This window comes from Pterocles gutturalis, unplaced genomic scaffold (genome assembly GCF_000699245.1).
Source record: "Pterocles gutturalis isolate BGI_N339 unplaced genomic scaffold, ASM69924v1 scaffold5430, whole genome shotgun sequence".
Lineage (NCBI taxonomy): Eukaryota > Metazoa > Chordata > Aves > Pterocliformes > Pteroclidae > Pterocles > Pterocles gutturalis.
In genome coordinates this window covers 15344-30339 of record NW_010143210.1, presented here as the reverse complement: position 1 = coordinate 30339, position 14996 = coordinate 15344, and the positions used below count along the sequence as shown (strand labels likewise).

The 14996-nt window shown below is 36.9% G+C and overlaps 1 protein-coding gene across 1 annotated transcript in view; it reads left to right on the top strand.

Moving 5' to 3' along the window:
- The window catches only part of MDN1 (MDN1, midasin homolog (yeast)), a gene marked incomplete at its 5' end in the record, with an annotated part of 51191 nt that overhangs the window by 22867 nt on the left and 13328 nt on the right, over positions 1-14996 (top strand). Inside the window, 19 exons of the mRNA XM_010084635.1 lie at positions 330-476; positions 747-856; positions 1303-1376; positions 1566-1761; positions 3229-3388; positions 3558-3704; positions 5346-5472; positions 6384-6489; positions 7598-7713; positions 8971-9450; positions 9982-10196; positions 10554-10700; positions 10937-11109; positions 11470-11631; positions 11753-11890; positions 12118-12259; positions 13196-13359; positions 13612-13755; positions 14450-14585. Coding sequence (XP_010082937.1) covers positions 330-476; positions 747-856; positions 1303-1376; positions 1566-1761; positions 3229-3388; positions 3558-3704; positions 5346-5472; positions 6384-6489; positions 7598-7713; positions 8971-9450; positions 9982-10196; positions 10554-10700; positions 10937-11109; positions 11470-11631; positions 11753-11890; positions 12118-12259; positions 13196-13359; positions 13612-13755; positions 14450-14585 — 3084 coding nt within the window. The remainder of the gene's footprint in view (positions 1-329; positions 477-746; positions 857-1302; positions 1377-1565; positions 1762-3228; positions 3389-3557; positions 3705-5345; positions 5473-6383; positions 6490-7597; positions 7714-8970; positions 9451-9981; positions 10197-10553; positions 10701-10936; positions 11110-11469; positions 11632-11752; positions 11891-12117; positions 12260-13195; positions 13360-13611; positions 13756-14449; positions 14586-14996) is intronic.

The window sequence follows — 14996 nt, the reverse complement described above, 5'->3', positions numbered from 1 at the left end:
AAAAGCCAATCATTCATAGAGAATAGCAAGTATTCTTTAAATACTTGATGCACCCTGAAATTGGACATGTAGCTGGCCTCCTCAGTCACTATCTTACTGCTGCCTCTCATCCTCTTTCCTTTCTTCCAGTGTTTTTTGTTTGTTTTACTTATTGTTAAATCAGAATTCTTCCCTCCTCCACCCACCCCTTTCCTATTTTGTTTTGAGCCTTTCCTAATAGATATCTGATATTTAGTTGGAAGCTTAGAAGGAGCAGACAGTACTTTTCACGTAGAGATGGGGTGTTTTTTTGTTTTCTCCCACTTCTAAATTTCTGTTGCAATGTTCAGAAAATGAGAAAATGGATCTGAAAACGCTGGTCAGCACACTACAAGCTTTCATTGAAGGATCTACACTGGGGGAGTTTCATGCACGACTTCAAGCACTACTGGTTTTCCACTGCCATGTCTTGCTGATGCCACAAGTAGCAGAAAAGGGTAAGTTGTTAGCATTACGTGCGTTGAGTCTTTACAACAACCTGACCATCAAGTATTCAAGACTTTCCAAACAGATGACCAAGCTCATAAATACAACATAATCCTATGCTGCTGTTTTTCCCATTTCCATGAAGAATACTGCTGGTCAGTTTAGCCCATCTTTTGGTGTTGCTAAGCTTTACAATTATCAAATAAAGGGATACATTTCTCCTCTTCATACTGAAGAATATCCTGTTTTAAAAGAAGCTTGTTATTTTCTGTCCTTTCTAGACATTCTGTGCAGCATCCTGTGGAATCTGTACAATTATTATAAGCAGTTTTCAGAGTGTGTTGAGGCCAGAATCACTGAACTTCGTCAACCTATAGAAAAGGAACTTAAGGTAAAAGGAAACTTCGCTCAGACAATATATTGATGTAATCAAAGGAACAGTGGAGCGGCTATTATTTGAATTTGTATATAATAGCTATGTTGGCCACTCATATCCCTACTATACTTCGCATTTTCCTGGGCAAGAATTTATTTTTGAGGTGGGGGTTTGGTTGAAGTCTTTAATGTTTGGTTAGTCCCATTTAGCTGTGGAGGTTTCAAGCCAGTGGTGAAGCCCCCTTGGATTTCACAACATTTGTCTGTGCAGCAGCTTTAGCGTAAACATCTATATTAATAGGATAAGATGCCTATGCAATAATTTGCTCACTTACTAAAATGTCTTGCATTTTAAGACCACCAGATCATCATAGCTGATCAGCTTTAAAGATCATATTTTATATGCAAACACTGCACTGCATTTATGTAAGTAATCTCACTGTTTATTTATTTTCCTAATAGGAATTTGTGAAAATTTCAAAGTGGAACGATGTCAGCTTCTGGGCTATAAAACAATCAGTTGAAAAAATACGCAGGTAACTCAGAGCTTGGAATTAAGCTCCATATGTGTAACCTTCCTTCTAGATAATTTCTCTATGATGTTATATTTGAATGCAAGAATGTTTCTTCTGTTCCTAACACAGTGGAAACATTAATTTCCATCAGCCAAGAGATTTCCAGGATTCTAAAACCCAGTAACATTTTTGTTTGCCTTTGGTAATTAGGACCCTCTTCAAATTCATGAAGAAGTTTGAAGTTGTTCTGGATGAGCCATGTCGGCCTGCCTTGGTGGAAATTGGTAAGGAAGAGCAGCTGGACTGCTTGCAAAAGCAGGAAGAATCCGAGAACAAAGAAACCAAAGTTCAGAGGCTAAACAACACATTAAGAAAAGTTCTGTCTGCTAGAACAGGTGTTGCCAAGGTGACTATATTCTTTATTTCAAGTGTGGGAAGGATATTTTCTCTATTCTCATCTGTATGTTGCTTTTCACTGATATATGCAGAAAAATCTTATGTAAGTGTTAAATCTGTTGAATATATCATCAGCTTTTTGGTCTTACTTATGTTCAGTGTTACGAAACACTGCAGATGGGTGGGAATGCATCATAGAAAGACAAGCATTTTCTGTATCAATTTGGCACAATGTCTGTGCTCTAATATAGAGATGGTAGCAGTTGCACACTTCATCTCCAAGGTGCAGCAGTTTGTTACTTCCCTACTAGTGCAGTAATATGGACTGCGAGTTGAAATTATTATTACCTTTTTTTTTTTCTAAACAAGGACCCAGACAAATGATCACATAGCTGTAGGATTTTTATGTATATAAGCTTTGATTAAATATAAAATTACTTTGAGCTTGAATCCTCATAGTGGAATGCACTATGTTGTCATATGTTCGCTGTTGCTGACAGCTTGCGTACTGTGAACATTTGCTTTGGACTAGCTGATACATGGTAAATCCTACTCCACAGTGCCACAGTTCAGTTTGTCTATAATTAAGTTGTCCAGCTCAGAGAGGAAGTCAACTAGTTTTCCTCCTGAAATCGATTCCTATTCACATCCATTAGTTTTTATTAATAAGATGCAAGGAGACAATTGTAACTCATCAGTATTTGGGGGTGAGTGGGAAATGCTCAGTAACTCTCAGCTTCCAAGGCTTTGTTCGGTTTCTTCAGACCAAGAGGATGGCTGATCTTGCTCTTGTCTTGTGACGGTCAGGAGGGTACAGTGAGGAGGCAGAAATCTGATGTAAATCTAATGTGTTTGTGGGTTGGGTTTGGTAGTTTGTGGTTTGTTTGCTTGCAAGCGTGTTGCTGATAGTTATAACTGGGTTGGTGGTTTCACTTGCTGCAGTTTTGTGTAGTCTTAATTCTTTAAACAAGACGCATGCAAACTTAAATTAAACAAACCCTAGGGATTAGCTCTGGACATGCTGGGGGATTACTTCTGTTATTTTATAATTTCTATTTGTGTACTGGTTTTTTTGTTCTTAGCAGTGCAATTAAATTTGTGTCTAGTGGAAGGTAAGTGATGGTGGTCTTACCTAACACCCTAAGGGCATTAGTGATTTAAGTTAATGTGCCTTTGACCTTGGAAGGCTGAGGAAGCTGACCTGAAGCAGTAATAACCTCTATGAAAGAGGTAACAACAAACACCTGAGAGAGTAGGATCATAGCATCTTCCATTTGTTTGGCTGTTTTCAAAACTAATGTATGCCTGACATGCATATATTGTGATTTTCCTCAAGTGTTGCTGCTGAACTGTTCAAAGGATGACGTGGGCATGTTTGGGGGTTTCAGATTAATGCAGAATTTAGCCCTTGATTTTGCAGCGCTTTACTCTTGATGGTCAAATAAGACAGCTTTTTTTCCTTTCATTATTTTCTCAGAGGGCACTCCCAGAAGAATGTCAGGATGGCATTACATTTAATACAGAATCTCTTCAGTATCGTCTGCCTAAGCTTACTAAAAAAATGAAGAAAATGTGTACAACAGTTATAGAAAATAATTCATTCTTAAGTCTGGTGGAAAATCTTGAGCAGTTCACAGGTTAAGTATACTTGTGATTTCCATACCATAATTGACCTCTATAACATAAATGGAACAAATCGGGGGAAAGCGCAGATACATAGTTCCCTTCCCAGACTGTCTTCCTGTGGATGCTTTGTATGCATTAAATTTTCACATCTCTTATGTTTCCCTGCTGTCTTCTATACAGGTGGTATCATTGTTTCTGTAGTTGAATTGCAAAATTTAACATTTGATCAGACAGCAGATAAGGAGAAGCAGAAATCAGAGGCAAAGCATATTCAGATGCAAAAGCAACGGGCTTTGTCAGATCTCTTTAAAAGCCTTGCTAAAACAGGTGAGCTTTGACTAAAAATGTGCTTGGTTTAAAAGTACAAAGTTCTTAAGCATTTTATAAGGTTGCCTATACATCTAAACGCACCGTAATACTGTTCTTGAAGTCATTGAGCCACTAATAAGTAGAAGCATTTAAGTCTCTCTCTTCATCTGTTGACTATGAGACACGGTGTGTTAGACCTTTCAAATACCTTCTAGTCTTCTTATATTCCATTAGTTGTACAACAGTACCTTTTCTGAATCAGAAATCTACTTTATCTCCAGTCAGAAGTCACCTTGTTGCCTTTTCCTTTGGTGTTACATTAAATTATTCATCAACTATTCTTAGTCACTAAGAAGTTTAGAAACAAGCAGAAGAAAGCCGTTTGGTTAAATAAACAGCTGTCTGACAGCATTCTGCTAACTCATAGGCAGAAGGAGAAATTAATGTAACTTTGACAAATTTTTTCTTATTTTTGAAGAGAGTTTAGTGGTTTGGTACTTCTCTTGGAAGCCATAGCTTCTGGCCTGTAGTGATTCTAAGAACCTCTTCAAAAGAAGAAAAAAAAATAAATTCTGTTCCTCATGAGTGCAGAAGGAAGCTTGGAAACCTGAAGTTAAGGGTTCCGAGAAGGCATGATTTTGATAACAAACTAACTCAGTGTCACATCACTTGGAAAATAAATTAAAACAAAAACTTCCTAAATGCTATCTCAGAGGTGAGAGGAGGCTTCAGTTGTAGTTTTGAGTGTTTGTAGTTTATGCTGCTTAAATGAGTTATCTGTGTACTAAGTAGTCCCCAGAATATTAAGGTCCTTTTGTGTTTAGATGACTGCAAAAGCAGGTGAATCTAGGTGGGAGGTTTCTAGCACATACACCTTTCCTGTGTTTGGTTATTTTTTGCACCCACTGGTGCGAAAGGAATATCTGCCATTGCTGCCCTGTGAAGTTTATGCTGGAGGAATGACATACTGTGATGACTTCATTAAGACATGGGATGTTAATTCTTTACTGGGCTCTGTCTTTGATTTCAGATCACACCTTTACCTTCCTCATTCATCAGCCTTTTCATGCCTTGAAAATGAGGTGCTGATCCCTAACAGCCTTCTTAGAGGACCAGGAGCAATGAAAAGTGTTGCTCTTAAGACTTGTTCTCCATTTTGTTTGGAAAAATGGCAACATAACCTAAATAGCTAATGAGTATTTCTCACAGGCTCTGCCTACCTTCAGGCTACTTTGAAAGGAGTGTTTTAATTGGCTTGAGAGAAATGAACATGTTTAATCCAGTTTTTAAAATAGCTAAAATAACAACCTGAAGAGTTTTAAAAGTACATAGCTGTAGCTTCCTCAGGCTGTAGCCTGCCTTGCAAGTTCAAGGCTTTCTGTTTTTTCTGTTGGCCACAACCTCCTTTATACACCCAAGTCTTGTTTGTCTTACTTCAGCTGTGTTCTTCAGCTCTGTTCAGCTGAAGATAGCTGAGCTGTGATGTGTTCTTGCATTACAAAATTGGCAGTGTGTTCAAAGACTTGTCAAAATCAGACAGCATAAGGAAAGAAAACACTACATCAGGAGATTTTATATGTTAATACCAACTGTATGAGTGACATTTTTCATATAAAAGAATGAGTGCATAAAAGGATGTGTGTTCAAATGTCATTCCAGGTCTGTCATACCGGAAAGGTCTTTCTTGGTCCCGCTCAAAAGATTATCATGAAATACTCTACCTACGTCCACTGGACTTGCGTAGTGCATTAGGTGTAGTAAATCATACACATGAATTGGATGCCATGTATGTACACATTATTTCTAATTCTTAGATTTCTATGGATTACAGCTGTAATATATAGAATTATATTGCATGTGGATTTATACTGGAATTTCTGGATTGTAATTCTTTTAGGATTTTACATATTCCCTTCCCTTCCTCCCATTGCTTCTCAGTTTGAAAATCCTGTACACACTGTAATGGCACAAACAACTAAACAAGGATTTTGGTTTTAATTTGTATTTTTGACAACTTTACCCTCAGCTTCATTGTTTCTGTCAGTTAGATTTCAATTAGCCCAACACCATCCAGCTTTGCCTGGGATGCTTTGCTAGCATATTAGATGCAGACTGCTAAGAATGTTATTAAAGATGAGTTGTAATTTACAGGGATTACTTAATTGTTTTGTCTTCATTGAATAATGGGATATTTCAGGAGAAAATACATAGACTTCAAAGTGGGCGTTTCTGGAAAAACTTATCTAGAGTAAAGATGATCTTTCAGATGTTTTTCCATTGTTTTTTCTGGCAGCAAGTGATTTTTGTAATTGAGACATGCTGGTTATTGTCCTCCTCAGATGTAAGGGTTTAATTTATAGTATCTTTCATGAAGGCCAAAGTAAAGGCTTCCCTGTCACACTGTATTTAGCTGCATGAAGGGAAGAAATAAAAAAATTACTATTTTAATGTTAAATGATATTCAAAGATATATGTTGCTGCTATTGCTTAAGGCTTCCTTAGAGTTTATTTTAAAACTTAAATGTTTTTTTAAGAGTAGAATAGTTGTGGAGCAAATGAAGAATTACAAGATCATTTGCAAAATAACAAATTCTAAGCAAATCTGTTAGGTTGAAGAGGTGACCTGGCAGTTCCACTCTTCTGAGGTACTGAAATTATATACCTTTCTAATATCAGACTTTTTCTGTGCTCTCTAAGGTTGCTGACAGAGATTTCTTCTGCCTGGGATGAATGCCAAAAGTACTTCTATCGGTCACTTGCACGCCACTCTAGACTTCAGACTGCATTGTTAGCACCTGCCAAGGTAAAAGCGCCAGTTTAAAAATGGAAATCCTACTTCTGTTATGTGTATTTTACCTGCTTAGATTGAAATTTTCTAGTAGTAAAAAGGTGATGTGAGATAATGCTATGTTTTGTAATATAACACAAAATATGATAATTTGGGATCAATCATTAAATGCAGCATTCTAAAACCTGTTGTTTTATGAATGAACAATATTAGTTTAGTGACCTAAGTTAATGATCTGTTCAATGTACAGTATCTTTTATCCCAACAGATCCCAAATTGCTACTTTTTGTGCATGAAGGAAACTCCTGAAATGTTGAATCAAAACTTGTTAGGAAAACAAAACAAAGATTAGTTGGTGCTCATGAAAAATATCAGTTGAGATTCCTAACTGGGTATAACTGGAGTCTGGATCTAACACAAGAAGTGCTGATATAGTTCCTTGCTTAAACATTGGTCTAAAATCTGCAGAAGGAACAAATGAGCTCTGCCAGATTGGTACCACTTTTCCAGTATTCCAGGAAAAAGATATGTCTTCAGATGCTCTTCCTCTCACTGTGGTTCACTCTTTGTTTCACAACATGATCTTGTCAGACATCACAGCTGATCATGAACATAAATAATGGAATGTAGCTGGGATCAGTTTTGCTCTGCATTGTGAACATTTATTCTAAGCTTTAAAATGGGATCCCTTGTAATGAAAGGAGTGAAAGTAATTGTCAGTAAATTGGGTAAAATGAATTGTGGAAGTGGTTTTAGCAATGGTCATGAATGTAAAAATTTAGGCTGGTATCTCTTTAGATTTTAGTCATCGCTTACTTGAGGTAGTTTTACTATTGGAACTAAATTCCTGATAAGAATTGCTGCAGTGTAGTACAATTTAATATGACTTGTTACCGAAGCTACTTGAAAATCAAATTTGTATGCAGGATATATGGAAGATGCAGAAAAATGAAGATGGGGAAGCTGTAATAACTGTAATTTTTGTCTGCATTTTAAGACATGTTCAATTAAATGATAACTTTTCAGCCTGCTCAGTGAAATTAAATGGAGGCACAGAGAATGTTGTTGTCTGCTTCTTCATCTAACTGTTCCCTTCCACTTTTTCTGTATCTGTTTCCTTTAGGATATTGGACTAGGTAGTATTGAACGATGCAAAGGGTTCACTGCACACCTCATGCAGGTACTTGTCAGACAGAGACGATCTCTTACTGCATTGACAGAACAGTGGATCGTACTGAGGTATTTTGCATTTTCCAACATTTAAATGTTGGCAAGGAGTCTGACAGTAAGCAATTCAGTTCAAGAAAGATGGAAAATAAGGTAGAAGAAAATGAAATTCTTCCCCCTACTTCCCCATTTCTCTCCTCCCTTCAATTAAGCCTAGATAGAAAAGATATGAAAAAAAGGCAGGGGGGTGGGGGGAAAGGACAAAAACAGGGGTTAGTTGTTGTTTATCCTGTCACTGCAGCCAGTATTTTGGAATCAAAATAATTGGGGAAAACAAATTAGGTAGACATGAATGAAGACCTTGAAATAATTACTATAGTTAATCACACAGTTAAACCATTAAACCTATAGATTGTTAAATCTCTCTCATTTGGTATTGGCCTAAGTTAATTTTGGCTATGTTCAAGTTGTGGTTTTGATCTGGAGCAAGTAAATTCTCTGGATGGCATTTTGAGCCAAAGTGAAAAAACTTCAGCAGCTTACAAAGAAAAATTCTAGAAAGGTGGGAGATAGTAGATCTTGTGTCAAAACTGTAAAAGGAGAAGTCTATAGGAAATCTTTCTTACTTGATGTGATTTTTCACTCCATTGCTTGACTCACCAGTTTCGCAGCAAACTCCACTGTTCTTCTGCATTTTAGTGCTCATCAGTAATGTAATCCATAAGAAGCTATTTCCTTTGTACAGGGAAGGAAATCTAGACTGGAGATTACTGGAGCAAAATTTACATTAACCCTGGGAAACTTGGAAAAGCAAACAAAAAAAGCCCAACAAAACAAACAAAAGCCCAAAATACAAACTCCTCAACTTTACACTTCCAAGAATAGTAAAACTTCTAAGACATTTATCTGCATTGCTGTGACTTTCATTCCAAATCAGATTAATGATTTGTTACAAGCTGTTACACAGCACTTCAGAGAAGAAAGGTGTTAGAATCTAATTTGCTTCTGTAATGGAGGAAAATGAACAATACCCGAGTATCAGGCCAGGAGCTGAAGGATTGTTTGAGAAGATGGTGTAGATTCTGAGAAATCTCACAAAGCCCTCGTTTCAAGACAACTCAAACATATGCAATGGAGAGAAAAATTCACTAATTAAACAAAACTTTTTTTAAAAAAATACTATCATTTCAGTTTTTCCAGAAAATGTTTGACTCTACTGAGTCCATATTACCTAAATCTCTTACAAATTTAGTTTGAAGTTTGACTTTTAAAAGAGAAGTATAAAATAGAACTCTGTGATTGTAACTTTTCCTTCTTTCTTCTTAATAGGAATCTCCTAAGCTGTATACAAGAGATAGATTCTGGGTTGACTGCTGGCAGAGAATATAACGTAGCATTTCCTCCTCAAGACAGTATTCAACACTGGACTGACAAACTGCAGCAACTTTCCATGCAGTGCGTGATGCTTCTTGAGGAGCTGTCTTGGTTTTTACAATGCTGCCCAAAAGAAGAGTTAACAAAGTGCAGTGCCAATGAAAGGACAGATGTCAAAACAAACATTTTTCAGAGTTCAGGACCTGAAATGGGAAATGTGTTTATGGGAGTAGCTGACCTAATTCCCTCAGAGCTGAAATACTTGTCTCCCGTAACAATTGAGAAACTGCCTCCTGGATGCAGGATGCGAAATAAGGATCAGTTATGGCTGCAGGTAGCTACACAGTTGACTGCCATGCTGGCAAATGTGAAGGCAATGAAAGCAGAAGTGGGCAAAATAAGACAACAATCATGTGAGACCACGTTTTATTCCTGGTGAGTTCTGTATGTGCATGAAATTGAATCTCTGTATGTTTTATGTTCATATAAGATGTGTGAAGTCATCTTGAAAATGCTTGCCTATGCATATCTTGAAAAGGGTGTTCAGCTGCTCTTGAAGCTTGTTTCCATTCATTTTTCTTGTAAAATGCAATGCCTGGCTTTTTAAACAAATGGATGAGTCTCCTCCCACTCCTCTGACAAGTCAGAAAAATGTTGGTTTGTTTCAGCTTTTCAGTTTGTATTTGGTCTCTTGGGATTTCATCCCCATAACTCCTTGGTTAATTACGTGAATTTGAAATGTCAATTTAATGAAGAAATTTTCATTTTAAAATAAATATGTAGCCTAATCCTCTAATTTTTCTCCACTTCAAACAGCGTAAGCAGCACATCTGCTTGTTTTCAAACTTTTTATTAAATAAGTTCAAGGTGGAGATCAGCTGCCTCCTCCTCATCCATGCCCCAAGAGCACGTTTAATTTTAAGTTGATCCATTTGTTCTTCTTTCACATGGTATTTCTTGTTGCAGGAGAGATTTTGAAGTTTGCACATCAGCTATGAGTTGTTTGGTGGAAGTCTCAGCTCAGTTACAAGGCATAGAGTCCCTGTTTCTTCCAAATGGGGAAGACAGGCAAGCTGCGAATGAGATGGCCCTAATCAAGAGCCTGAAGTATATACAAGAAGAAGTTAACAATACATCTGCAGACTTCATAGCCTGGAGAACACAGCTTCTTGCCTGCAGTGGTAAGAACAATTCTTCTCTGTTTTGTAATTTAGATTAATATATAAGAATTCATTAGTTTAGTTATTGAGAAGATGGCTCTGTGTTCATTTGGATTTTCAGAAACACGCCATGAAATTCAAACTTGCAAAATTTAGTCCAGACTTAATTTTTGCAGTAATATTTTCCCCCCTTAGTCACTTAGGCCTACAGTTGTATGTAGACCTACATAGTTGTAGGTCAGGATTAGCAACAAAATTTTAGTAGAACTATGTAGTAAAAATTGCATAGTGCTTATCCTTCTCCTTGCATAGGGGAAACATGGTATCCTGTAATTTAATGTGTTTCTGTGTAAAACCTCCTGTGTTATGGTTCAAAAGGAAGTCAACGGTCAGATGAAGAATTTGTGGAGCACTTCTCAGCAAAAGTGGAAACTGCTATCCGTGTTGTTCTGTATGCCATCCAGTGTTTGGTAAGGAGAAAACAGGAAGATGGAAAAGAGAAAGAAAAATCTCCAGAGGAGAATGGTACGTTTGTTGATTTACTTAAGGGGGAGAAGGAGAGTTTAAAGGATGCAAACCTAAAAATTCCTTGAACTCTGTGTCTAGCGGAGGTACCAATACACAAGGAAGTTGCCATTTTAACAACAGTAATAGAAGTAGTCTATTTAAACAGATAGGATGAATATTTCTAGATTGCTTGCTAGAACATTTTTGGACTGTCTCACTTGATTTCCATATTTTTTTATGTATTCCAAACAAAGAAGATGCAGCCTCATTTGATGTGATTAAAGCAGGACATATAACTAAGCTTTTGGATGAAGATCTGTCTGCTGATTTGGATTCTTTGAATGCGCAGAAAGCAATTTTAGCAGTTTCTGAACTCCTGGAGAACCTAAAATCTTATAGGAAAGATTCCACTTCAGATAAACATAAGGTAAAATTGTTCTTAACTGTTTTTGGCTTAAGTGTCTTAAAACATTTTCAGTTGTGAAGTTTGATGGTTAAACAGGCATCACTTCTTATTGTCCAATATCTTAGATCTAGAAGCATCTGAGACATGATATTACTCTTCTGTAGTGCAAAAGCCAGATGTTCCTTTCGTAAGAAGGAAAAGTTTTAATTTTTGTGAAAATCTAGAAAAAAGCTCCAGAAACTTTAGAAATTGTATTTCAACTTGCCTACTGATATTTCTGCTTTGAGCATCTCTGTTCAGTCTCCATAATCACCCTCTCTAAAATACATCTCAGTATGTACATAATCATGTTTGACAGCTGTTCTTTGGTTTTAACTGCAGTTCTTCAACCAGTCCTGCTATTTGCTGGTGCGTCTAAAGCCCATGCTCTGCAAGTATTCAGACCTTATCCTGTTCTACCTCACTGTTTCACTGGCATCTCACAGGAGTACTGGAAAGTTGCTTTCTGTTCTAACCAGCATTTTTACAGAGCTTGCCCAAAAGGTAAGTTGTTAGAGATAACAGTGGATATATGGTAAGCATATATTTAAGGTATACAAAGGTGCTAAGCTTAAAGATGTACATACTACAACAGAAAGTTTTGAGTTTCTGTTTGCCTTTGTAGGGGTTTTGTCTGCCAAAAGAATTACTTGAAGATGAAGCTGGAGAGGGAGCAACACAGTTTCATGATTATGAAGATGGTGGTATTGGAGATGGGGAAGGCAAGAAGGATGTGAGCGACAAAATAGAAAGTGAAGATCAGGCAAGTATTTGGGGTTATTCTTGTTTAATTCAAGTAAAACTGAAAAAGTCCTTGAAATCCATGTTGTGGATGTTTCAGGTAAAAGAAACATAAAGTTACTTTCAGTCTCCTGTTTAGGTTGGCTTTTATCTTTGCATATAAGTTTATAAATATTGTTGTGGTACTTTAAGTAAGCTGTAATATATAGGCAAGATCCATTGTAATTTTTGGCTTTACAAATAATTCAGATAGAAGACAGTTTTCAGAAGGGTGAAGAGAAGGAGAAAGAGGATCAAGATTCTAAACCAGACATTGAAGAAGAAGACAATGCAATTGAAATGTCAGAAGACTTCGAAGGAAAAATGCATGATGGAGAACACAAGAAAAAAGGTTTGGTTCTTCCACTATGGCAAACTTGTAAGAAATGCTATGGATCAATCCAGTAATGGTCCATACTTTTATATAATGAAGCATATACTGAAAAGTCAGTGTTCAACACAGAGTAGTGCCATTTGTATGTGAATACTAAGAAGTATTAATATGAGTGGTATGAAGCGCACAAAGAAAATACTGTCTCTCTTCTTCTTTCACCGTGATGGTTTTGGAATGAAGGGAGCAGATTCCTTCTTTCTGTTGTGAGCTGACCTATAGGTGCATTTTAAAATTAGTCACTGACTTTGTGGAGCTGTTGAAGATCAACAGAATACTTGAGAATATGGCTGTAGTTAACTTCAAATTGTGACTAATGAAGGTATTGCTAACTTTTAAGCAATGAAAACAATATAACTTTACCACTTTAAAGTGGAAAAATAGCATTGTTTGGTAGATTCATTCAAGTTGCTATTCACCCGAAAGGTAGCAGTTCTTCACTTTAAAGGGTAACAGCTTCAACATCTGAAACTAACGTGGCTTATAAATGAATGGTAGTGCTAATCTACTCTGAAATCTCTGACAAAATTACAAGAGTAAGTTCATCTGCACAAGAAGGGAAATTCCCAAACTAATAAGCAGAAAGTGGAATGGACCTTCCCTCTCCCACTAATGCCAAAACAATTTGAAAATGGAGGATGGAGAGGGTAAGGAATAGAGAGTTTAAATCATCCAAGTTTTACACCTGGGACTTGATAGTCTGAGGAAGAGAATGCTGTGTGTGTCCAAGAGAACACTCTGAACCACATAATTAGGACCCTGTTGTTAGTGCATGCGTGACATTTTCCACATTGCTCAATTAACTGCATTGGGTTATGAAATTAAGGTGCTAAAGTTAACAAAAAAAAAGTTAGCTTTATCTCTTCTCTACTAAAATATATTCTGAACTGTACACAGAAAATGATGAAAATTCAGATGAAGAGGAGGAGCTGGATAAGCAGATGGGAAATCTTGATAATGCTGAAGCTGATGACAAACTGGATGAGAGGCTCTGGGAGGATGAAGATGATGATGAAGATGCCAGTAGTAAAACAGAAGAAACTGGACCAGGAATGGATGAGGTAAAGAGAAAAGGGGTGGGAAGAAGATTTAAGAAGATAATTAAGATTTAAGAAGGAATTAAACTCTTAACTTAATGTGACCTAGACCGTGAACTCCCTTGCATAGCTCTTGGTCTTGGAAAGGGATAATTTGAGTATACCACAAGTTTTATTTAGTGATGTCTTTTTTTCTGTAGGAGATGATGTCTTGTCACTGAGACTTTAAGAAGCAGGTAGCATAACTGAGTTTCTTTTGGATTTGTTGGTTAATAGGAGGATTCAGAGCTCGTTGCAAAAGATGACAATGTGAGCACAGGAAACAAGGATAATAAAAAACAGCCTCCCAAGGATGAGGAAAAAGAGCAACAAGAAGAGGACAGTGGAAACAAAGAGAAAATCCATGAACAAATTGATGAGGTAAAAATTATTTCGACTACATGGAGTATCTTGCTGTTAAACCATATTCTGTTGCTCATATCACGTGCATGAATTTGAAATGCTCTCTGTTTAATAGGAAGTGCACTGAAAAAGTTCGTTTCAGAGTTAAAAGTAAACCATCTTGTATCCATTATATTTTGTGTATATTTTTCTGATCTGTAATCCAGAAAGAATTTTTGTTTGCACTAACCTGAACTTGTAATGGCTGCCAAAGCGGGCTTTACACTGAATTGATGTTTTGATGGACAAAGCTTAAAAATTCTTGTTCTGTTGTGTAGCAACAGAAACACCTTAAGTCAGTGGGACTCATCCCAAAAAACCTATGTACAGTATGGTTGAAGATTCTGCACATTATGCGGAAGTACATATACCATCTGCAAGAGTTCAGATTCTGTTCAGAATCTTTGAACTAGGAAAATTGGATTCTGAACACAAAATATGCTCTTTTAAAAAGCAGCAATTTATGTAAATGCATTTGCCAAAATTAATCTTTTTCTGCTCTTTATACATGAGGATGTATACCACTGGAAATTCATTTTTAACTGCTCAGAATGTAGTGTTGTATCCAGTATTTGTGTCCTACAGAATTCCGTGGTATCTTATTTCTCATTTATGCCTTTCCTCCCACTTATTACATACCTGTTATTTTTTTCCCCCATTCTTTCGCTGACAGCGTGAGTATGATGAGAACGAAGTAGATCCTTATCATGGCCAGCAAGAAAAGGAGCCTGAAGTTGAACCTTTGGACCTTCCTGATAATTTGAATCTGGAGAATGATGAGAAGAGTGATGAGGAAGAAGAGGATGAAGGTACAGCTGAAAATCTCTTTACAGATTCCTAGATGAAAGCCAAATGAAAGTAGGTGGGGGAACAGTCAGATAATGAGCTCTTTTTCTCCATAGAAAGAGGAGAGATGGTGATAGGATTCTGTAGAACAAGAAGCTGCAAATTCACTTCTGTGTATCAAAATGTCAGAATACCAAATGCAGGCCAGATGAGAACTTGGCATGACAGCACTTTCCTTTACCTCCCTTTCATGCACACTGGAGCAGGCTTTCTCGCGTTATCCAAGTGATACACCATAATTTATGCTAGCAGCTCCTTATTTCATTGTCCAGTTGCTTTTGTGGTTTCAGTTTTTTCTATGATACTTAGATGCATTTATACTCAAAGTCAACTGACCCTCAAAAATATTAGGTTAAAGGGAGTTAATAGGAATT